The 24,765-nt window shown below is 42.1% G+C and overlaps 1 protein-coding gene across 5 annotated transcripts in view; it reads left to right on the top strand.

Annotated features, from left to right (window-relative positions):
- The window catches only part of LOC132909361 (ETS-like protein pointed), a 144,185-nt gene that overhangs the window by 112,727 nt on the left and 6,693 nt on the right, over window positions 1–24,765 (top strand). For 4 of the 5 annotated variants that reach the window (XM_060964152.1, XM_060964150.1, XM_060964151.1 and 1 more), the window contains one exon: window positions 3,935–4,198. The exons of the other annotated variant lie outside the window; for it this stretch is intronic. In XM_060964152.1, the coding sequence (XP_060820135.1) occupies window positions 3,935–4,198 (264 nt within the window). The remainder of the gene's footprint in view (window positions 1–3,934; window positions 4,199–24,765) is intronic. 5 annotated transcript variants of the gene reach the window in all.

Raw genomic sequence — 24,765 nt, 5'->3', positions numbered from 1 at the left:
GGAAAACAGGTTGGAGCGGAAGAATCATTTTCCTTAGGCTAGCACGGGGACATCCTATAGTCCGCTGAACAAAAACACAGATCGAATTTCCGTAAAATCGCAATGTCACGGCAGGCACAGGTACCTAAATACACGAGGCAATACGGTGAGAGAGAGGGGGGAGGGAGAGAGAGAGAAATAGAGTGAGAGTGAAAGGGAAGAATAAGAGGAAAAGAGAAAGATCGACGGGGGAACAATGACGAGATCGTGGAAGCGAGACGCGTATCCTCTCTCTTTCTGTGTGTGAGCTTCGTGTTTTCAGCGTTTCGAAGCGTTGAATCGGCACTTTTTATTCGAAACGAAGGAGAGAATGGAGGAAAAAAGAGCCGTGCGCCATAGAAACTCCCACTCCGGATATCCTGTGCCACCAGAATGCTCCCGTGCCATTGCCTCGGCCACTTAGGTGGTTTTCGGACCACTCGACCAACGTCTGTATGGATCACTGTGTGTAAAAGCGCGCATGCAACCCGGTAATCCCGCTCGTGTTTCGATTACAAGATAGAGGCCGGGATACTTTACAATGGACCCAGCGATTTTTACGGGAAAGAGGGTGGAAATCGAAGCACCGGTATAATACTCGTTCGTGTTCACGGCGGTTATTCATTTTCCAGAAAAGACGCGCGCATGATGATTTTCTTCTTCCTTCTAAGAGTATCGAGACGGTCACCCAAGTACTCGTCATTTTTAATTTATTCCAGAGATTCGTCTAGCGGTGTTTTTTAATTCAGCGCAAGAGCTATCGCCGTTTAACCGTAGAATACAAAGGTTGATAATTATTTCTGTAGCTGGCAAATCTTTCATTGGCCGCGGATTATACGTTTCGTTGTCGATCGTTAACCAAATAATGCGTTTAACTATTAATCGAAAGGAAAATGTACGATACCGTTTCTTAAAGATAAAAGGAGCTTAAATTTAACGAGCGTCTGTATATCGGAAGATGTCAAGTTACAAAGTTGTGAAATCAGATAAAATACACCATGTAAAGAAGGACTTTCTTCGGCTTCTCCTTTTCCTCGGCAGAGGATCAATCGTCGAGAGGTTAGTCGCGGGACGTTGATCGTTCGTATCGTATATCGTTGGAAGGAAGTTTCTCTGGAACTTCTACATCTTCGCCGATGTGGACAGGAAGGGCGTGAGCGAGAGAGACGGATAGAGAAAGAGAAAGGGAGGCTAAGAGGGACAAGGTATGAAATGATCGGGGCAGGAAGCGGAGGTTCACCCATGATTTAATTCCCGTTAAGTAAAATCCCGTACTTCCTCATCGATTATTCGTGTCGTCTGATAGCCGGGGAAACCGCGATTCAATCGAATGGCCCGATTAGACACACGTAACACCAACCTCCATCATATCCGATTTTTATCCGATGTTACACGCTTCCTTTTCTTCTTCTTATTCTGTACTCTAATTAATGTGTGACCAAGTTCATTCGAAATTCAATAAAATCATTCAGGAGGAAGATTATCGTGACGTGCCGTGATATTACGAAGAAACGAATGTTATAAATATTCTATTTTCTTGAATAACATTTTATCTATTTCCTCGTAGCTTCGTTTCTTGCTTTGCATTTGATAATAATAAAAAAACAGCAGTACCATTATGTTTCTAAATATGGAACAGACTGTAACAGATACGAGCTATCTCTGTTATCAGAAAACAATGAGTAGAAACGTTATAATGAGACGAACCGGGATAATTATTTCAGATAACAGAGCGCATCACAGTGAAGTAGATACGACTGTCTGATAAAAGAAAACAGCAAATTAGCATATACGTAATATCTACATAAAAATAACAATTTTTTTATGTCGATTCGTAAACCAGTTTGTCATAGTCGTACGTAGCTGAAATATTTTTATCGAGGGTTCTTTCATACGCCGGATGGAACAATGGAAGAACGCTCGTGATCCGTGGCCAATCGCGATTCAACGTGTGTTGGTGCACGCGCGTAGACGCGACATAGCGTGGGTAATCGCTTTGATTCCGCGAACGAGAACGGATATTAGGAAACTCTCTCGTGCGCCGTAAAAAAAAAAAAAAAAAGTAGAAACTAAAAAGCTGCATCCTCGTGATGCAGGCGTACACGATCGGAATCACTGGTGAAACGATCGTTCGTTCGTCCAAGCCAATTTCTGTCGTTTCGTCGCCCTTTGCGCAATCTCAGATTTCCTTTTTTCTGTTTATTATTACATGCGACGCGACATCGTTGCGATTTCATAGCGGCGACGCCATGTAATTTGGCAGGATTAATAGTTTTAATGATATAATGCACTCGACCGATGTTCCCTAAGATTGTAGACTTCTGTTTTATAATTTCGCTATTTTGCGTCAAATACGATCAGTTAAGTTTGTAAACTTCATTTGGCTTATTACAAAATTAAATGCTATCGCGCAAGAGAATTTATTACTATGTACCGGTCACTCAAGTCTTATATTTCTAATCGGAGGATTACACGGTCGTGTGCATTGCGTTGTTATACAAGCAACCTAAATCTGTCGAATCGTGATACAGCGTCGTTTCTACAAAATCGTAAATATTAGGTTGGCAACTAAGTGATTGACTAGTGACAAAAGCCGCTATCACTTAGTTGTCAACCCAATAAATCGGCTGTAAATAAATTTCTCTTCTCTTCGGAGGGAAAGATATTTCGGACGTGCAACAACAATTGTCAAGTTATCTCGTAACGTGTTATCTCGTTCTGAAAACGTTAAATTCCATTTTATATATCGTTCGGTTGTCAAAGTTGATAGAAAACTTAGGTGAAAACGAAAAGGGAAGAGGTGGAGTGGCTTCCTGGGATGGAATTGATTTTCCTATAGCGCAAGCTCACCGGGTCAGAAACGCAGAATCGTTCGTTTGGTTCGTCGATGAATCACGCCAATGGCAATCGTCTCCTTCGCAATAATGGCCGTAATAATGGAGCACGGCTAGATCGTTCATCACGATTACGTTCGCGGTGCTCTTGCGCCGGAATGGTAAAAACAGGGACCGAGTTTGCACGCGCGGCTTAACGCCGCCGCCACTGTAATTGGCTTAATGACATGGAATTCTATAATCGCGTAACTACGGGCACAAACATTAATTACTCCTCCCGCGTTGCTCTGCTGCTATGTAAACACCGTGTTAACGTGTACGATATAACTGTACAGTGGAATAAGAGTAACGTATCGAAAAACTAGAAACAATTAAATATTCTAGACTTGTTCTAGAACTCGAACGTGGTAAAGATCAGGGTCTTCGCTTTTCTGAAACTGGTAAACATCATCGTATATCCATCGTTCGTTAGAATTCCTCGTTATCGTAAGCTATCGATAGCGGCAGGTGACGGATAATATTTTATTGTAATAGATAAATACATAATTTCGCTGTAATATACAGATATATTTATCGTCGTTATTGCATCTTTATCGCAGCTACGAAGACTAAGAAGCTACGATAATTATATAACTGTATAAATTCCACTACTACGAAGACTATCGTAAATAGTTAGAACGTTAAAAAATTATCGAAACCGCGATGGGTAATAAAAATTACAAAATCGAGCTTCGATATCGTCGTGTTTTTTCGCTTCGGACCGTCGGAGCATATACTGTACGAAGAAACATTCATTCTTGTCGTATTCAGCACGCACTTTAAACGGTGTAATCGTGACTAGCCGAGATTCGAGACTTTGAAAATTTTCGCAACAACATCTCCTTTCCAAGATTCTCCTCCGATTCCATTCCTCCAGTTCCTCTCCTCCTTGAATAAAAAAAGAAAAAGCCTAGAACGAAATGGTAATAGAAAAAAATCTGCGGTAATACGCGAGGAAGCAGGGACGACCGGCGACTATAGTCGGCGAGAAAACCGTGGACAGAATGCGGCGAACTGAGGAATTTGTTCCGTTTTCCATCCAGATGTCGACGCGGCGAAGGCCTCGCTGGAGAACGTGCCGGGCAACATGTACGAAAGCGTATGCGTGCCAGATTTAGGTGATTTCTTGGGATACCAGAGCGGTGCTCATCAGGTCGCGACACCGGAACACAAGAGTCCAGCGACGCCAGCGAGTTCCGCCACCTCGAACTCGTCCGGCCCTCAAAACACTGGAAACCAACCTACGGCTCCGTTGCAACCATCTTCCGCCGCGGTCTCTCTGCCCTCGAGACAGTATCATAACGATGGTAAGTGTCTCTCACATTTCATCTATCCTCTGCTCCAGTTTCCTCAAAAAACGAACGAACGAGATTGGACTCTTATCGATTTACACGTAGAAAAATCGATGGTACAGCTTCGCGTGGACGAAACGTAAAATATATAGAGTCAAATGTTCATTACGGAAACACGAGAGACGAACGTTGTACCTAAGTGTAGATTGATCGAGGTTAACAGATGTGTAGCTCGAGTCGTAGCAAGGAAAGAGATACGTAAAGGTTCGACGCGAAGTGATAAATTAAAAGGGATTGAAACATGGTACACGACGAGCAGCCTTGTCCTGGGAAGGTTCTCGTCGGTCGTGTAAAACTCTTGCTGACAATATGGACTCGACTGAACATCGAATTCCTCCTGTTCGAGCGAGGTGTAGGCACAGCCACAGGAACAATGAATTAATCTATTCTTCTAAGACTTTGTTCAGCGTTTCCCAAACCCTCGGTCGATTTACCTGCTTCGACTATTACTTCTGAACATAAATTTCGTATTTAAGTATCTTTTACTTCGATCGAGAGCAACTTTGTCGTGTATAGAAGGAAAGTACGAGGAAATCGAACTCCAAGAAACAAATAACTAAACTTTTAATCTACACTCTCGCTGAACAGTCTTAGAGCGGCCGTTATATTTTTGTACGAAAGTCCATTGTATTAAAAAGATCGTCACTTGCGACTATCACTTCCAGAAAATCCGATTTTCCTTCCTCGCAACCGATTCTCCTAGAAGATTAGCTAGTCCGTAGTTGAGGTTGGGAAACGCTGAGCAGAGACGAAGAGGATGCAAGAGCATGGCAAGTCCAGCGTGCGACAAGCCGATTTATTTATTTCCCCGATTGCGAGCGACGAACGAAGGAAAGCGTTGCGAGTGGCGGGCACAGAGGAGTTTCTCATTGTTACGTCAGGGTGGCTGATAGCATCTCTCTACACACCGCGTTTGCACGTGTTGCCACAAGTCTCTCATTATCGTCGTTGTGTTCGCGTCTCGTTTAACCGTTTCGTCGTCGGATCGTCCCTCCTCGAGGAGACGAGGAAAGAAGGAAGAAGGGGGCTAGCGACAATCCACGCGATTTCACCGAGGGTTTTCGCGATGCTTGCTGGAAGAAGTCGGCTCATTAACCGAGACTTCCACCTGACACGGGGCAAAGGGTTCGCGGGATTGCAATATCTCGCGGCCCCGTTCATGGTGCGCAATTCGCGCCGCTGTGATTCACCTTATTCTCGGCGTTTTCATCGGCTGAACTCTGACGCAACTCATTCAGCCGAAGGACTCGTCGTTCCACAGACGAACAATGGAAAACTCGATTCGTTCACCGGGGAGTACATCGCTGTCCCATTCATCCGATCGAACAATTCGTCGTTGCCCTGATATTTTCCCTCGTTTCTCGGTTAATCGACCGTAGCAACTCGTAGATTGCGGAATATCATAGCGGGATTGGAATGTTATCCCTTGAAAACGGTAGTTCGTCATTACAATTTGGCTCCATCGAATTCTATTTTACGCCATTCTAACTTGCTTCCATGGAATCCACTGCAATCGAATTTGGATAATTCTACTTGCACGAGGACGACACGCTTGTGAAGATCCTTTTCGGTTGGGAAGAATCCTAGGTACGAATTGCGACGTGTATTTTAAATGTTTGTAAAGAGTCGGTTGGATATTTTCCATAAAATCTGAGTAGGTTCTGTGGAAGAAGCGAAGCTAGTGACACAGTAACGAGGAGTACACGCGTGTTTGATACGCGTTAGGGAATCGCAGCCGGGTCGAATAGAACGGAACAGAGGAGAACATTATGAGGCGAGCGTTCGTAGCGTAGGTAACAATTACCTAGCCGGGGTCCTTACGTCATTGCAGCAGTGACCGTGGGTGAACGAGGGAAAGTCGGGCCCTCTGCACGCTTCGCCGCGGACAATGGAGACGACGCCGGGCTCTGTTGCCTCTCTCGACATCCTCGCGTTTAGTCCAATAAAAAATCCACGATGTTCCTCCGCGCCTCTCGGTCACTCCCTTCCTAGTTTCGGAACTAGGTATGATCTGACCGAGCTATTTATTGCTACACGTCTTTCATAAAAAAAATATTTCGATTTGTTTCTTCTTTTCTTTTTTTTTTTTTTTAAGTATAAAAATTCCGAAAAATCATCGCTACGTTCTTTCGTTTCGCGCCCTAGAGCTTGTTCTCGTCTCTCCTCCGAAGTTCGAGGTAGAATATAGTATAGTATTCTTCAAACTTGTTAGAATTCCCTGATTTTCGAATTCAAAGTTTGTACCGAAGTTGGCAATTATGTTCCTCGAGGATGATTCAGCGAAGCAGTGGAACGTAGAATTGTTTGTTTTTTGCAGAATCGTAGCGATTGAATGAACGATATAATGAATAGTTAGAATAATCGGATAAATTATGCCTAGGATCCGTCGGTTGGAAAAGTTGGAGAACGCGCGTGCAGCAGTAACGTAATGCATCGGTTCCAAGAGGAGGAGGTCGAAAGCGAGGATAAGCGAGAGTCGAACCAGAGACCTCGAAGAGCCGCGATACATAACGTAACAGTGCTCCGGCAAGCAGAAATAATGAGTCTATTATACGGTCGCCTGTGTTGGTCGTCTTGCAACGACACGTTCTATACTTGTGCACGAGTATCACGATACAGTACGCCAAGCCCGATGAAAAATCTGCGAAATCTTCCTATCGTTTTTGCATGGAAATCGTTCGCTGCAATTAATTCAGTCCCACTTATTCCCATCTTTCTTCTTTAATTACAAGTACTGATAATAATTCGTTGTTCAAGTTATTTAGAATCTTATGTTAATTTATTACGTAAAAAGGAACTACTATCGGTATTCCCAAAGTACCGTTACATTACGGATTTCGTTAAAGATATAATTACGACGAAGTAATATGTAGGTTAGATTTGGATTAGTAAATTTCAATTGAAATTAATTTATTCGATTCAGCCTTCTTAATTCAGTACGTACGAAGAATTCGTTATTAAAATTTCTCAAAGTTCTACGTTAGAAATTTTATTAAAGATATAGTCGTATTAAATTGATATATGGAATGTTCGAAAAGCTAGCGATATTCAAGAAAAATCAACGTTCTATTAAACGACACGTGTATCTTCTGGTTCCTTTCAATCATTTTTTGACAAATTTTTCGGTTTACAACGTCCAGTTTCTTCCAACGATAACGAAACTATGCTGTATCCCTAACGTTTAATTTTGTTCAATAACGTAGTACGAACCAGCTCGATTTTACCATTTCGCTGTTCTTCAGAAATTCGTAATAAATGTTCTTTAAACTCTGCCGAAACCAAGAAGGAATTCGTCGTTTTTAAAACAAATTTACAAATATACTCCAAACTGCCTGGTATTTCGAAATCCCGCAATCTGAGCTTTCCAAATGCCTGCACAATCCGTCATCCAAGGTTCAACCTTACGAAACTCGAACACACTGCTCGAATATCGAACGAAATATCAACCCTTCGAGACCGTTTCCTGTACTATTAGCCGAATATATCGACACGAAGAGCCAACGTATCGTGATTCGATAGAACGTCGATAAATATTTCGAGGATAGTGTTGGACGACGATCGTTTCCGTTTGTCACGTATGATCGTCGCACGTGCACGGACACAGAGACTGTGGTCTCGCACACGCGGCCGCTCGTGCATAAATTATAGTCGGTGTCGAATCCCGTGCGCGCAAAAGCGATTCCCTACGGTTTACTGACACCCGGGCCAAAAAAGGTTCGGCCATCGTGACGCCATTCGCTACGTTTATGGAAAGGTTAGTCAATCGTGCCGACGAGTACAATGATTATTTGTTAAGCAACCACCGCGTGATAACTAGCCGAGACTGGCCATACGGCATTTTGATTGGCCAATCGGCTGTCCTCTGAAAGAGCGGATTTTAGCGGCCACACAAGCCTTCGTCGCTGTCCTCCAACGATATTCTTCTCTTCCTTTTATTCATATCTGAACTATAGCCGCACGTGTGCCATTGTATACCTCGAGAGAGAGATCGATATGGTGCATCGAGGGTAGATCGAAGGGGATGCTCGATATTTAGGTATTAGATGTCGTTGCAACGAGCTGAATAGCGTGGAGGAGCGGAAATGGTGAGCTTGAACAGCGAGAGAAAATTGTCGAGGCTTTTAATGAAAGTATCGGAAAGAATTTCGTAAGGTTCAAGGGTTGAGGATCTTTCCAATTCGTTTGCGAGAAGATACGGGGAACGTCTAGAACCTGAAATTGTACTCTGTTAGAAGAGAGTGAATACGTAAGAATTAATATATCGCACGTAACTAGCTAACGATCGCTTTCCAAGTGGTTTCCTTCTGCATCGAATACGTAATTACCAGAGTTTCACAAGGTCCTCCAGAGTTGTGATCGAACGACCGACTGCTATGCTATCTATCTATGAGCAAAACTGTAATAATCCACATTCAGGGCTGATTTAATTAAACCGTCATCCAGCTCGTAAAAGCCAAAGCGAAGAACAGAAAGAGCATCGGAAACATCGTTTTTTGGAGTGCGACGAGGTGGAAGCACGAGCATATGTCATAATGAGAGGCTTGTGGACGATCGTACAAGGCCGCGGAACAAACGTTCCAGTAGAGGGATGAAGGATCCGGCGAGTAGGGTCGTAGAGGGATGAAACGATTGGCGAAGGGAAAAGGCGCGCGGACAAGGGGGTGACGGGGGGTTGATGGTTGTTGGCGCAGGTTGTATTCATTCACTCGTTCATTCATAGTTCGTACACCGCCTCGGGGACCTACAAAGCCACTGGCTCATTCAGAACTCACGACACGACCGCCGTGTATGTGTATGTTTTTTTTTTCGTCCCTTCTTCCTGTCCGTGTACGTTCGCCCTCGACGACGTCGTTCATCGTCGTCACCGTCGTAGTCCTCTTCTGGCCGTCGTTTCTCGTCCTCCTCCTGATCGTTGATTGGTGGTAGCTCGTCTTAGAGAGGAGAGAAATATGGGTAGAGATGGTTAGATATAATGGTGAGGAATAGAACGTGTGGAAGCTCACGTTACAACCGGAAGCCGAGGCAGCATAGTGAAAGGGAAGGAGGAGTCCTACCCCAATATTCCGGGAGCCAGATAGTTTTATAATGTCCTCGAGTGCTCCTCCCTTAATGCACCCCTAAATGCAGCCTCCTCGAACTGGCTCTCGCTTGTATGCACGTTCGTACACGACGTGGCATTGTTGCTCACTTGGAGAGCGTTCAGAATCGAACAGATGCCAGGAGAGAGAGAGAAAGAGAGAAAGAAAGAAGCTTGTAAGATCTTGTACGTCCGTTTTAGAGTACCTTGAGATACCGACCCCCATTATGAGCGGGTATTATCGAACTCTCGCGAGGTTTTTAGGGATTCGACGATCTCTAGGTTTTCATCGTTCTTTGACGGGTTTCCAATTTTCTTAACTGTCGGTTCCAGGTTTCAGAGATAGGTCTTTGGATGTTGGTCGGAAGGTTCAGATAATTCCATGTTGTTTTTACTAATGGGATGGACTTTCTGATAGTCATATGTTGTTTCTAGATCCTTTCTGTCCGATATATTTCTCATTTCCCATCTCTAGTTTCAAACAAATTTTCGTCAACGGTTTTTTGCTATAGAAACCGTAAACTGGAAGAAACGCGTGGAATTCTCTTCTAGATCGAAACTACTAAGAGATAATCGGAATATTTTTCAATTTCACCCCTCGACTCTTGAAAATACATCTGACACACCGGTTGAGACTTCCAGGCATGCCAGACATCGATTTGCCGTAACTCTGTTAACTCGTGCCGAACATGAGGACAAAAGACGGCGTGTGGAAGAAAAGAGGCCAGAGGACAGAATAAAGTGGGAGGTGCAAATCCAGGGATAGGGAGAAACGAAGGCAAACGCAACAAGAGCGGAGCAAAGCGACTCGCGCGAACGGTAAAAGCGTGCGGAGAAACGAAGGCACAAGGCGCATCGAACTCTCGTGTCCTTATTGTGCGATGCTCGTAAGTCCCATTACTATTGCCGGCGGACTATACGAGAAGCGAGAGGCACGAGGCGTAGGGGAGCGAGCACTTCCGGTCCCCTCTGCATCACGTGCGAGCCCGCCGAACAGAGAAACCCCCGTTTGCCTCGCCTCTCTTAGCATCCGGTCTCTCTGCGCCTCCCCAGCCAGCCCCCTCTCAAAAATAGGCTAGGCCCTTCGAGTTGCGACCTCGTATTATAAGCGTTATACCAGTATGTATATATGTACTCCCGCCACGTTACTTCTGTTTTATGCTTCATCCTTTTCTCTTCTCTTTTCTTCTTTTTCTATGATTTTTTGGAGGCAAGATTCTTCAGCATTTCCTTTTATTCGTCGTTTTATCGTACAAGAGAATGAAGGGGTGGGTTGATGAAACGTTTGCAGCTCTATTTTATTTCCTTCCTCTGACGAATATTTTCTTACTGCCTTGGAACTTGATTTAACAGAAATAGTTAATGTTCGCAGTAATATAAGAATATCATCGAGTTGCGAATATCTTTGGAAAGTAAATTACTCGAGATGAATCAATTGGCATATCGAATACGCTACTACCGTAACGTGACGGCAAAGTGTTAGAACTCTGTAGAAGAAGGATTTAATGGCTTTGGAAAGTCAGTGTCAAGCAAGGAACGAGATTTGTCGTTCGATCCACAGGACCAAGAATAATATTATCCTTGGTCGATCTATCACGGGGATGGGACATCTCCAGCATACGCTTACGGTAATACCAGCCAGCTGGGCCCCTAACTTTACGACACCTCCGTTAGGCGCCCCTTGAAAAGCAACCCAATTTTATCTAATTTACGTGTCTTAACTTCTAATTTACGATCTCGCACGAGCAAAGCCAATGATCCACCGAAACTACCTTAAACACAGACAGTTCGTTTCAACTTTCTCATAAAATAATCAAGATGCTTAACTAACCAAGTCACTCAAATTGATGCTTGAAACATATCTATCCACTACCCTACGAAACACTCAATTCTCAAATACATTACATTGTTCTTTATTGACTCGTAGGAGCTACTTAAAACCAGTCGTCCAATCTGAGCTTCAAATTCTCGAGGAAATCCATGGCACATACTCAATCGTGTAGAAAATATCGCCTCGGTGGCAGCAGGTGGTTGTTGAAGCTTCGAAGGGGCGTTTGTGAATCCCTCCCTCTCCCCACTCACCCCACTACGCGTCACACGTATCCCCACCACGAGCCGCATCTCTCCCCCACCAGTGCTTAGTTATCCCCACCACTGGACACTTCCACCTCCAACAAGGAGCAGCAATGTGACGGAGGACGAAACAGTCCGCAGCTGGTTGAATCGCGTCCCGTCGAGGAACGGGGTGGGGGTAACGTTTGCTGACGGTGGAGGGGGAAGGTTGGACGGGAGGGGAAGTGACGGAAGGGTGGTCGATGCAGAGGACCGGAGAGCGGAAACGGTGCGGCGCTTCGTCACAGTGACACACGCGCTCACGTCAAGTGGAGAGTGCACGCGAAAGGAAGCTCTGTTGTACGTACGATTCGCGCCTCTTTTTCGTCGATCTTTTTTCTTCATCCGACGCGTATTTTCTTCTCGAATCTTCGTTTCTCGTTGTGATTCTTCGACGTTCGGTCGTTCATTCGTTCGCGAGTTAATACACCATTCTTCTAAAGGAAAGCCAGAGATTCTCTTCGAACTTCTCAGGTGCTAGTTGTTCTTTCGCATGGATACAGTGTGAAGATTATAGTACAGCAGTTGGAAGAGACAGAGTGATTGTTTTGGAAGGTAAAAGGAGGATAGAGGGCTTGTGCCTCGAGGGTGGCTGGCTCCAACCCGTGGAACACCTGTTGCGCGGATCAACGCGCTATTCCGCGTGGAAGTTGTTATCTCGTCTAGAATACTGGAGTTCTGTGTGCATAGGAGTCTCGTTTGGTTTGCCGAGTTTTAAGATATATAAAAGGTGCGAGGGAAACTGTACCTGTTCGATGCTGACTACCAAAGTGTGTTTACCGCGAAGACCGATCGGAGAGTCCGTCGTGATTCTGTGATGATATTGTGCATTTCAGTGAATGGACACTGACCGAAGTGAAGAATTTTGCAAACCGATCGTCTATGGTTTTTCCTTGTGAAAAGTGCTCGGTCATCTACGTTTCTACGAACTTCGTCGACGATTCTCTTAGGATAGAACGTATATAAATATTCAGAGTTGCCTCCCCCTTCTCCTCGCCTAGAAAATTTCGCATGCTCGCCGAAACTTAGCTATGCAATTCGTGGACGAGCAAAGTCTATCGCGTTCTTGGAAAATAACGACGAAACTTTCCCGCATGCTCGATCGTGGCCAGTCGATTCTGAGAGCCTGATCCTCTCTCGGCTGATCGTCTCGGTGTTCTCTCACACACGGCGCGGCGCGGCGAGAGAGAAGGTGGGTGCACGAATGCGCGCGTGCATCGGCGCGAGTAGGTGCGCGTCAACGAGCGGGCAGCACCGGGCAGCAGAAGAAGCGGCAGAGGAATCATCAGAGGGACGTCACGGCGGGCGTCGCGGGCGTCGAGACGTCGCGGCCTTCGGGGCAGGCGCCGGCCATAATCGTCGGCACGTACGGCAACCATTCGGATCCACTCTGTCAGACGACGAGTAGCGGCCCCGCTGCATCTTCGGAGATGGTGCTCCACATGCTGGACACGCTGATGACAGGCCACGAACCGTTTTACGCAGATTACCCCTCGTACCAGGAGACGGACCCTCTCACCCATCCGCACCATCAACATCCGCATCAGCACGCGATCGCGCGCAACACCGGCATGCCGCCGGTCTCCTTGGATGCGACCACCCATACCCCAGGTACTCGCGACAATTCTCTTCTTCGTCCTCTTACCCATACAATCAGCTGCAAAGTCGATTTTCCTCTTGACATCTTTCGCTACTTTAATGCGAATGAAAGTATACGAAACGATGGATCATTAGGTTTTCGAGATGAACTTCGCGAATGCTTCTTGGAGTTGAGTTTCCTGGGGATTGGAATTCTCATACTCTTCGTCAGTTTGGATAAACTCGATGTAGACGAAGGATGATTAGATTTCGAGAAAGATCTCCGATCCTCCTGGAAATGTTTTCTAAAAGTCTGAGAGTCGGCTATACAGTTGTTCTATTCTTCGTTATTTTTTCTGATTTTAACGTGAACGAAACTGTTCAAAGTCAAAGATGAGTTCGAGCGGAGTTCCTGTTTTCCGGGCATTGGGTATTGTATTGAATCTATTACACGTCGGAATTTCCTTATTCTTCGTCTTTGTCCATGATTTTAATATAGACGAAAGTATTCGAAACGAAGGATGATGAAGTTTTGTCAGACCTTCTCAAAGATGTTTCTCTAGAATAGATTTTTTCTTGGAACTTCTAGACTGAAATCTTCTTTGTTTCATTACCGATGAAATAGGACGTAGAATTTCTTCTGTCGTCGCTGTTTTCAATGATTTTGATAAAACGGATAACTGGCTTTCGAGCGATGTTTCTGAAAATGTTCTCCGTAAATGCTATATGAAACAGATTTCAGATTTATTAATGAAAAGCTTGTGCTCGTTAAAGGTATATGACTTAACAATCCTATTAGATTTGTGGATTATACATACAGAGGCTGTCAATAAAATTAATTCGAAATTCTTGTTTCGTAGACCGTTTCTCCAAGGTTATTTTAGATATTGAGCTTAAACATTGATAAAACGCTTATGTTTGATAATGCGTTATTATTGTATCGAAGAATGATTGGCTGTTGAGGTCGATATTAACGTGGTGTTAATAATAATAATCTCAATAATAATGAAACAGAATTGTTTCGATGGATAGTGCATTTTGTCAGACGCTTCCCAGCTGTCCCTTTGAATACTAAGCTCACAAAGTGTAACAGTATAGGAAGCAGCTCAAAAGTTGGAATTTCGTCAAACTGTCACTATCCGGCCACAGATATCGGTGGATACATTTATATAAGTAATTATTTTCATTTAAATCGGATAAGCATACGTCACATCAAATATGTCAGATCAGCTTCTGCGAGCTTCGAACACATCTTCTGGAATATTTATACTCGTTCGAATCTCGTTTGAGATATCTCGGCCCAAAAACGGGACGATACGTGACGACGTTTTTTCAACGTCGACAATAGGTACTTTTATTAGAATTTCGTTCGTTGTATCGTATGTACCATAATTTAATAAGTCGTTCCGATATCTGTTAATATTCTTATTTATTTGTCACCAATGAAATATTTGTTATCTTTATGCATTTGTAAATGCGTAACGTTATCTCACGATAATTCAGCGAAAGGCTGATTCGGTGCAGGTTCAATAGATCTTCATCATCGTTCGGTGTCAACATGGTCTGATCTTCGTCCAGGGCATCAATGTTTTCGCCCAGTGGTGGCTAAACGCGTCTCGTTCAGCCACTCGTGCCGCTCGTGCCGCCACAGTGTGCGGTTAATTGGCCATTTGACCAAGGTCAATCGTCTATGATTGCATTAAAGTGCATTACCGGTGTGTCGAGACAAAAACGTTCCGGTAAATGTAAACCAACAAACTATCGAATCGAATTCACGCTTATCCACTTTGTTGCGACCGAATCTTCGCTCAAAAAATCTTGTATCGCCTGTAAGATTCCAACAGGGATAAAGTTCTATCAAGTCTACACGAAGTGTAAAATACTACAGAAAGTATTTGTACACCATTTTATCTATCATAGCATATAATACACCAACTAATTAGATTCACGTATGTATATTAAATTCCGTATCGTTTAGAAATACTTTCATATGATACTACGATGACGTGAAAAACTATAGAATCTGAAAGAACGTTTCATTGGAAAGTAAGATACTTGCAAATACTTTTGGTAGCCAATGTACATAAAAAGACGTGTCGAGATTTTCAACGCGTTTGTAGAAGCAAAGAAAAGATCCGATACGCGATCAACCTTTAATAATTTCATGCTATAAATCTGTATTCTATAAATCTAAAATCTAATAAATCTGCGATTGCAGTGTTAACGTTACAGAGGTTTGTCTCCTCCCGTGCACTCATAGGTATGTTATTACATGTGCACCTTTCATTCCGATTTCTTTGATACAAGTTCCACGCTTTAGTTATGGATATATTGCGGTAGCGTTAACATTGAACGGACGAGCAAAAAGAGAGAGACTGGAAGCAATGCTCGATAATAATCGTTGTGCCCCGGCCGCATAATGATCCGTAACTATATCGTTATTTTTAACGCGGGGGCTTCTTTTGTTCGCGATGCACGTCGCCATTCGCAGCCTAGGTGTGGCCCGATGCTAAATTGCCAATAAACCTGGTGCCGTGCCATGCAAGGTCGCTATTGCATGGCTCGCCACGGATGGCCGCGATCGGATTTAAAGAAGCGATCCCTCGATCGCGCATGCGATACACCTCGCGCCACCGGAGAGCGCAACATTTCCCTGAACGTTACACCGATGCACAATCGCAGTGAATTCGCGCAACCGTGCAATTATTGCGGTATCGCTTCGATGGAAAGGAGCGGACGATCGTTTTCGGCGATGAAACTCTGCTGGATCGGAAATCGAACGCGATCGATGATGATTTTAAGGCTCTATCGTACGAATGAAAATTATAGATTCGAATTTTACGTTCTATTGTTGGTAGATTAATTTGATATTATAACGTCACGATGGCTGTTTCTCTTCGAGTATTTACGTATATTTATATAAATAGATACAGAAGCGATTAACGCTGCTTTATGGATTGTATAATTGCATATCCAAGTAGACGTTTGTTTATCGTAAGCGTCGTGTGGAAGATTCGCGAGATCGGATATTTCTTACTCATATTTAAAGCCAACTTTATCAAGAACAAATACGCTTATTTTTTAGTCGTTTAACGATTTGTTAACGTACAGTGTCGCGTGCACGCGACTACGTAAGTACGTAAACATGCAACGTAGGATCTGAGAGAGTTCGGCTTACTCTACTTCTTTGCAAGCGCGACTGACTTCGTTGCGAAATCTACTCGCTATCCGCAAGAATATTAAAATCTTTGGCTACCGAGAGTTACCGGCTGAGAAGCATATTTAAAAAATATAAATGATATACGAAATGGAAATTGCTCGCGGAGACGATTGTTCGTCGAACATGCATGAAATGCGTTCGAGTAATCTCGACCGGAAGCATGGAAAAATGATAAATATGCATTACGAATGATCGCGCGAGAATGGTCATATCACAGACAACTATCTTTGTCCACTATAAACGCATCGTTCTGCTTTATCAAACGATGACCGCGTATTAACAAATATCGGTGACATCGGAATTTCACATTTTGCCAAACTTCTATCCTTTTCTGAAATCTTGTGGATAAAGGATATTGTCATGTTTTGGCAAGTTGATAGATTAGCCGTCCCTTAAGCCTTCCAGGGCAAAATATCTTTTGAGCTATGAACAAAATCTTCCCTTTACTCGTCACTAATGATAGAGATATATATCATCCAAAGCTTTTGTTAAACACACGTAATTTTTTTTAGAACTAAATTAGAACCAATTATCCTAAAGACGGTATACGGAAGATCATTGATATTAACAATATTTCAAGGTTCTCGATGAAAATATGCTTCAGCCGTCCCTTAAGCCTTCCAGGGCAAAATATCTTTTGAGCTATGAACAAAATCTTCCCTTTACTCGTCACTAATGATAGAGATATATATCATCCAAAGCTTTTGTTAAACACACGTAATTTTTTTTAGAACTAAATTAGAGCCAATTATCCTAAAGACGGTATACGGAAGATCATTGATATTAACAATATTTCAAGGTTCTCGTTGAAAATATGCTTCAGCCGTCCCTTAAGCCTTCCAGGGCAAAATATCTTTTGAGCTATGAACAAAATCTTCCCTTTACTCGTTACTAATGATAGAGATATATATCATCCAAAGCTTTTGTTAAATACACGTAATTTTTTTTAGAACTAAATTAGAACCAATTATCCTAAAGACGGTATACGGAAGATCAATGATATTAACAATATTTCAAGGTTCTCGATGAAAATATGCTTCAGCCGTCCCTTAAGCCTTCCAGGGCAAAATATCTTTTGAGCTATGAACAAAATCTTCCCTTTACTCGTCACTAATGATAGAGATATATATCATCCAAAGCTTTTGTTAAACACACGTAATTTTTTTTAGAACTAAATTAGAGCCAATTATCCTAAAGACGGTATACGGAGGATCAATGATATTGACAATATTTCAAGGTTCTCGATGAAAATATGCTTTGTTAATAAATATTAACAACACCGCGTTGACGATACATATTGATGCTTTTGTTTCAGAACCTGAAAATACTGATAATATATGTCGAACGTTGAGAACCTCCAAAGATCAAACGTATTTATCATTTGATTAGTTACCAAGTAACTCGTTAAAGGTGCAACATCGAGCGAGATATATTCGCTAAGCATCGACGAATTTTGAAATCGAACCCAATGTCGAAGAATACAGTCTTCGAAGTCGCAAGACAAGCGATAAATCCAAGAAGTTGATACACATATAAAAAGTTGTAGTATTTATATGCGACGCATAAAAATTTTCCATGCATTCGCATACGGTGACGCGGTGGCGCGCGAGCGTACATCGTTTTGGTTGAAAAAACACGCGTATACCGGCTCGTCGTCGCGGAGACAGGCTGTGCGGAGTGTGGGAGAGTTCGCAGGTCACCGGTCTACCGAACAATGCGCGATTTCGTTGTCGTCGAGGACGACTTTTTTTTTTCTTTTTTACTTTTCTACTTTTTCTCCGAGTCTCGTTCTATCGTACAATTGTCGCTGCGTTCTTACGCGCACGCCTCTCGCGTTTTTCATCATCCTCGTTGCATCGCGACATTCGCGCGCGTCAACATGTTTTTATTCCGTTTTTCTGTCTTGTACGTTAAGATTTGTTTCTCTGTTGCGAGAACAATGCTAATCTGATGGTGCGTTATTAGTTCCTTGAACTTATTATTGTTATTATTATTATCATTATTACCATTGTTATCGTAAAAGAAATATCAAAATTAGATATTGTTATTGCCAATTCTTATGAATCAGTTGAACATTTATACTGTTTCCGAGATATGTAAGCGTACTTGTCTTTTACGCAAATATTTGATTTTTGGATTACTCATCTCCTGTCATGATTTAGATAGACGAAATTATCGTGGATTTTTTACATTTATTCCGAGGCTTGTCAGGCTGCTATCGTAAACGTCGATAAAATACCAGACTCAGACAGAGCGATTGATCTCTTATCGTTGCCTGCGCACTAGCAATTTTTAAATAATCCTTTGATCTTATTATCTTGATAAGGGCCTAGTGAATGCGTAAGCACATGATTTCGACGAAGAAGGAAAGCGGTGGAAAGGGAGAAAATAACAGTCCCGATTCATTGAATTCGTGGCGTACATCGAATGTCGTTTATTCGCATACAAAACAGCTCAGAGCATGGCAACTAGCGCGAAAGCAAATTCATTGTTTCCTCCACTATTACCTTTGTTCAACCTCTGGTTTGCCAATTGGAAAGAGCCCGAATACTCATTAACTATAAGTTATCTAATACCTGAACAGTCCCAACCCTCATTAAGGTAATCCTAGATAAGGTATTTGTTAATTCTTTGAATTCGTTATTTTAACATAATTCGAGTATGAATTTTACGAGCCGGAACATTTCTAGTTAATAAAGGATTTAGCCTTTTGTGAGCCTGTAGCTAATAACGATTTTAGGGCTATTGAAATAAATGAAATTTAAAACCATTTAACCTGGCTGAATCGATGTTTGTTAAATCAATAGAAAATTAGAATGTAATACAATTGATATTTACATTGTTAATGTTTAAAAGTCTTTTGGCTAATTTGTCAGAATATAATATTCTCATATAGTTAGATAGTGAAGAGTGGGCCCATCGATCGATCGTCTCGAATAATTGCTATCTTAGTTAAACTAAAATTATACAGCCTTTGCACACTAACAAATGTATTTTATGTAAATACGATAGTCGTTTATTATTTTTTCGTGACTGCCATAACGTTTTGGGAAACTTTTACACCGTCATTAGCGTTAGAATAAGTCTACCCCTGTTTCTAATATCGAGTATTCACGATAAGTTGCTATTCGCTAACAGCACACATCGTTTCTCAATACAAGATCTAAGAATTATTTAAGAAATAGAATTATTCAAGGAATTAGTACTAGAATTACCATGACCGTTAAAATGATTCGTAATTTGTTAGATGCATTTTTGTGCTTTGTTAAATTTTGTTAAATAAAGTATGAAGGTTCTCTTTCTTCGGTACGAGTTTTATGCTTCGGCCCTATTTCTATCGCATTTGATAAAAAAAAGTTTAACGAATGGAACTTCTTCGAAAGGAATCTAGTCCTACACCTGCGTCATTCAGTGCCTGGAGCTTCGGCCAAAAATCAAATCGAATCTTCTGTATCTAAAAAAGATTCCGATACGGGCCGCGAGAAGAAGGAGCAGAAGAGGAGAATCGGCGGGCTCCAGAGAAAGAAAAAGATAATAGGCTTCCGGCGATGAAAGCGTTCGCGGGGCAGGTTTTAATTTTCAAGAGGCCGCCGGTCTACTCCTTTTTCTCCTTCTTCCTCGTCGTCGTGTTCTTCTCTTCTCCGGCTTATATACACGCAGCAGCTGTGCAGGCCGACTGGCGTTTCATTCGATTTGGCGCGTGCCTCGTGGCCTGCGTTGCTGACCACGTTTTGCTTGCTGGCTGCCTTGCGTTGCTTCGCCGTTACTCCTTGCTTGCGGACCAGCCCTTGGCACCTGTTCCACAGCTGATACGCGTCTGGCTGGTGGCTACATTTGCTCCCTCGAAACTATCTTCTTCTTTTTCTTCTTCTTCTTCGTCATTCTACTCGTTTATTTCTCTCTTACCAGGCGTTTTCTCTTCTGGATTGAATTCCAGCACAGAGTTCGTATTTCATTGTAGATCTTATCATTTGTTTATCGACGAAGCAACGAGCTACACGAGTAGAGGGTGTACCGGACGAAAGGAAATACGCTATAGAAGGTATGCGATGAAAAATATCGAAGTGGTAAATTATCATAAAATGTTTACGTGTAGATAAAAGCTGAATGACTTTAGATATTTTGTATATTTTTGCATCTTAAAATTTCTCATAAACGCATAAACATCCGTGATCTAATAATAAATTTGTTTAGTTCTCTTGACTCTCTATGACGTCATGTGACTCGAACGTTGCTTACACGCTTACATGTCCGTATTTTTTTAAACATTACTGCACTGCTTAGTACTTTATCATATTTTAGTTTATTATTGGTTTACTGCATCGCTATTCTCTCTAGAAGAATTTCTGTATATAATCCCTGTTTCTCCAGTATGAATCGGAAACAATAATCAACCATAATTTTTTTTCTATCATTTGAGGCTTAAACGCACTGTCGATGGAAGTAATGTTTATGCGAAAGGAAAGAAAATTAAAACAGGCAGCACGAATTCTTGCCTTCTTCGTCTATTATAGTTCCTCTGGGTCCAGGGGAAATACCATACAAAACGCAGGTCACGATTTGCCAACACTTTCTGTAGGTTACGTTCCAACGCCCTTCCTATTCGTACATTCCTTCGGTATCGTGGAACATACAAATAATTCCGTTGGTATTTACAATAGTTAAACGACTCGAGTGATGTTTCATAGGCAGAGATACGAAGAGAGCAATAGTTCCATGGGAAGCTCAGTTATAATTAGGATTAAAAACATCCAGATCAGGAAGTAGATTACTTATATATATATATTCACATATATACATATATATACAGATAGCGTGTCGTAATCCATTCTGGATAACAAAGAACCCGCGAACTTGGAATTAATCATCCAAGGATTACGTTAATGTACCCTGCCAGCGAGAATCATGCAATGCCGTGGAGGTAATATCAGAACTGCAAAATACAAAGAACGTTGGAACACTCTTGGAAAGCGAAAACTGAAAAGAGGAAGCCCTCGTTTGCAAATTTAACGAGACTCCGGGGCCGAAATTCCAGAACCGCCCAAAAGTATGCCAGTCCGGTTGAACTTTGGAGAAAAAGAAGAACGAGAGCCAACGTGAAAGAAAAGCGATCAAGACAAACGCGAAGGAAGAAAAAAGAATCGCCTGCTCCGGCTTCAATTGTTCATCCGTGTGAACAAACGCGCGGCCTGAATGCTTCAGGAATTTCGGAATAGTTTCGTTGCTCTGCCCCCTCTTTAGGAGTCGCGGTTCAAGACGACGACGAAGACGAAAAAGCAGAGGAACAAGAAGAAGAAGAGGTAGAAGAAGAGGTGGAGAGGAAGGATCGTGGAAGAAGGAACGCGAGAAGAGGGTGCATTTAGGTAGCATGAAAACATGTACCTCGTGGAGGAGCACACGAGCAAAGTGTTCATGGTTTTACGTGTGTGTTCGGCGTTTATGTGTATGCGTGCGCGTGGCACGCCGTGAGGGCCGACTCGAAGCTGCACTCCCACGCTCACCGTCCATGAAATGGGGTGCGAGGTGCAGCTACACGCCAACCCATGCAGGTGTAGGTGGTGTGCGCAAGGGTCCGTCCCTTGGGCCCCCATTAACGTCGACGTTCCTCGAACCGACTTGCCCGCGAACCTATGAGAACCCGCCTGGACTTATGATAATTCCGCGTGTCGTTACACTCTTTGACCCTTTATGGTGTTGTCTACCGAGCGAGAGCTTTCCTTCCCTTGCGCCTTGCGCTGGGCAGAATTTGTTTGACTCGTTGTTACAGGACCATTGTTTTAGTAACAGAGTACAGGAGAGCTCGAAAATTTGTTCATTAACGTAGAACCAACGTTAATGGGACATACAGGATAATTTAGAAATTAACTTTCACGACGAATTGTAATTTTGGATCATTTCCATAGTATAGAGTGAGATTCAAGACTATTAAAATTCTACCTCGGTGATTCTAATTCTTAGGGCGAGAGATTTATTTTCTTAGGTTTAGATTAGCTGCTTAGGATTAGCTGCTTCGAACGATTTTCGTTCAGTGTGATAATTTTGATATTTAGCAAATCTTCGAAAGCTTCGACTTGTTCCACCTTTCTATTACAAAAAAAGATATTAACTAACGAGATCTGTATACTAATCTAGATACCCCGCATCTACTGATGATATTAAATACATATCATCGCACCCTTATACCGTTTACAAACGATGTCGTTCCTCTGTCGTGTAAACAGGCAATTGTTCCAACGAACCTACGATTAATTGCGCTTCCACTTAACTGCAAACTAAATGAATCGACTTTGCAATCCACAGTGGCTTTTGCAAGCGATCGGCACGGCTAGATATCTATCGTATCTCCGACGATCGTGGAAGTTCGTTAACGCGAGTGGACCCATTATTCGTGTCGCGAACGATAGCGTTCGTTACGGGTCGAGTGCCGGGCCACCTGTTTTCCTCGCCGTTAAAAAGGATAAGTGTGGGAACGTCGGCTGGTCACACATATCGTGCACATTGTAATTCCGTGTGTTCACGCAACGCGACGCTTAGCCAGTGGATTATGATAATCCGCCAGAAGCCATTGTCCTGCACGACGTCGGGGGATGCCGTGGAATCGCGAGCCTCGCTACCAAGCTGCTCGGAATAATTAGCGATTTTTTATGGTTGCGAAGCGCGAGCAGAATTCATTGGAAAAGAAAATTGTTTAATTAAAATCCGGTGTTATATAACCAACGGATACGATAAGAAGCCACGCTAACTGCGACATTTAGAAACGGTTCAGTGTTTTATTTATAGTAGCTTGTTAATGGAAAGGAGATCGTTTGCATGTGAAGTGCGATTTTTACTAATGAAATCTCACACAAGCGTTCAGAATATCGACGAAACGTTATTAAAACGTCAAACGTCCCCCACAAAAGGCATAATCGAAACCAGATTATGTACGCGTGTACTGTTATCTTCGCGGAGCCGGATTCGCGAAGCCTAACGCTCTTGATCTTATCAGTAACTGGAATGAAACGACAAAAATCCGTTCTTTTCATATCCGATGTAATTAATTTCCCCGATAATGTGTTGCAATTATGTTTTAGCATCTAGACGGCGATATTTATCAACATAAGATTTAAAGAATTTACTGAAAGATGAATGACAAGTGTTATTTATGCAGACAATAGGAAATAAAAGCTTAAGACTAGTTTTCTGATTGATTGATTATCGCGTTATGTTATGCATATCAAATAAACACTGATCTGCAGTTGTTCGCTATCGAACTCCATCCAATCGTAACACTCTGTTAAGTTTCGAATCGTCGGGAAATATCACTTTTCCCAAATCTTGTACTGTTCAATGCTTTAGTGCTTCGGCGAAAGCAATTGCCAACTTTCCATTTTTACAATTAACTAAGTACTTGTTTCTTCCGAAACACGCGTCCTTTGAGGCTCAAAATCATTCGTGGCGCAGATTTCTTTTTGAATATCAGCAGCGTAGCGGTTCGAAAATGATCGTTTTCGGACGTAGTCCAACTTGGCTGTAGCTTTCTGATTCGTCGTAATAGCATCCAATTTTTCTAAATTTATAGCTTCTAAATTTATGCCTGCTTACAAGCTGTCTCAAATCTTCCAATAATATGCGTATTTGCTATATTCTTTCTATAGTATTTTTCTTTTTGCGTGATATACCTTCTTAAATGTAACAATTGTTATTATAAGTTTAATACATCGTGTTAAATAGGCTTATTGTCGTTCGATTAATTCGAAGCGTCACTTTGTTCGAACGTTGTCTTAAACATTAGTTTAATTTTATGACATTTAATGTTTTAAATGCAGCATCGAACCGCTTCATACATTTTGTATTCATCCTGTCAAGTATTGTTCATATCTTAATAATGGTTTCGTGACCATTGGTAGATACATGTGTGTCACTGTAAGGAAAACTTAGAAGTGTTAATTAGTTCTTAATAATATGGTGTAGGATTAAGTATCGGAAAGGTAGTCGTCTTAAACTTTTGTTCGCTACTGCAAATATGGAGGCAACGAAGGAGTGTAATTATTTTAATTCAGTAGTTGTTTCCGTAACAATACGAATAAGAGGTGTTTTGATCAAATATTTGCTACGAAGAAGCGCGGACAGGATATTTCTTATTTTAATGAATCTTTCACAAGTTTTATAACTTCTACATGTGCGATAATATTCAAGCTCGAATAAAACAATTAAATCTTATAATTTTGCTTCTCTTATAAAAACAAATTTAAAATAAGCGGCGCAATATAACTTATCAAGCATAGAGTAAATTTTAATATTGCATGACTTTCGAAAATCTGCAATAAGGAAAAGTTACGAGTATTTTTCCAAAAGTCCAAAGAATTATTACAAATTGCGATTTATCGGATGTTTGTCCTTCGCGCGGTATTAAAGTTTACGAACTCGAGGGAAAGTTCGGTTATCAGATTGTGACTAATCCGTTGTCGATGATTTAACAATAAATATCTTTGTTTTATTGCTAATTTTTAAACAATATCGCAAAAGTTACAGTCGTTATGTGCTCGTTTACGT

This window comes from Bombus pascuorum, chromosome 7 (assembly GCF_905332965.1).
Source record: "Bombus pascuorum chromosome 7, iyBomPasc1.1, whole genome shotgun sequence".
NCBI classification, from domain to species: domain Eukaryota; kingdom Metazoa; phylum Arthropoda; class Insecta; order Hymenoptera; family Apidae; genus Bombus; species Bombus pascuorum.
Note: the sequence above shows the minus strand (reverse complement) of the source record. Positions and strands in the feature narration are given on the sequence as shown.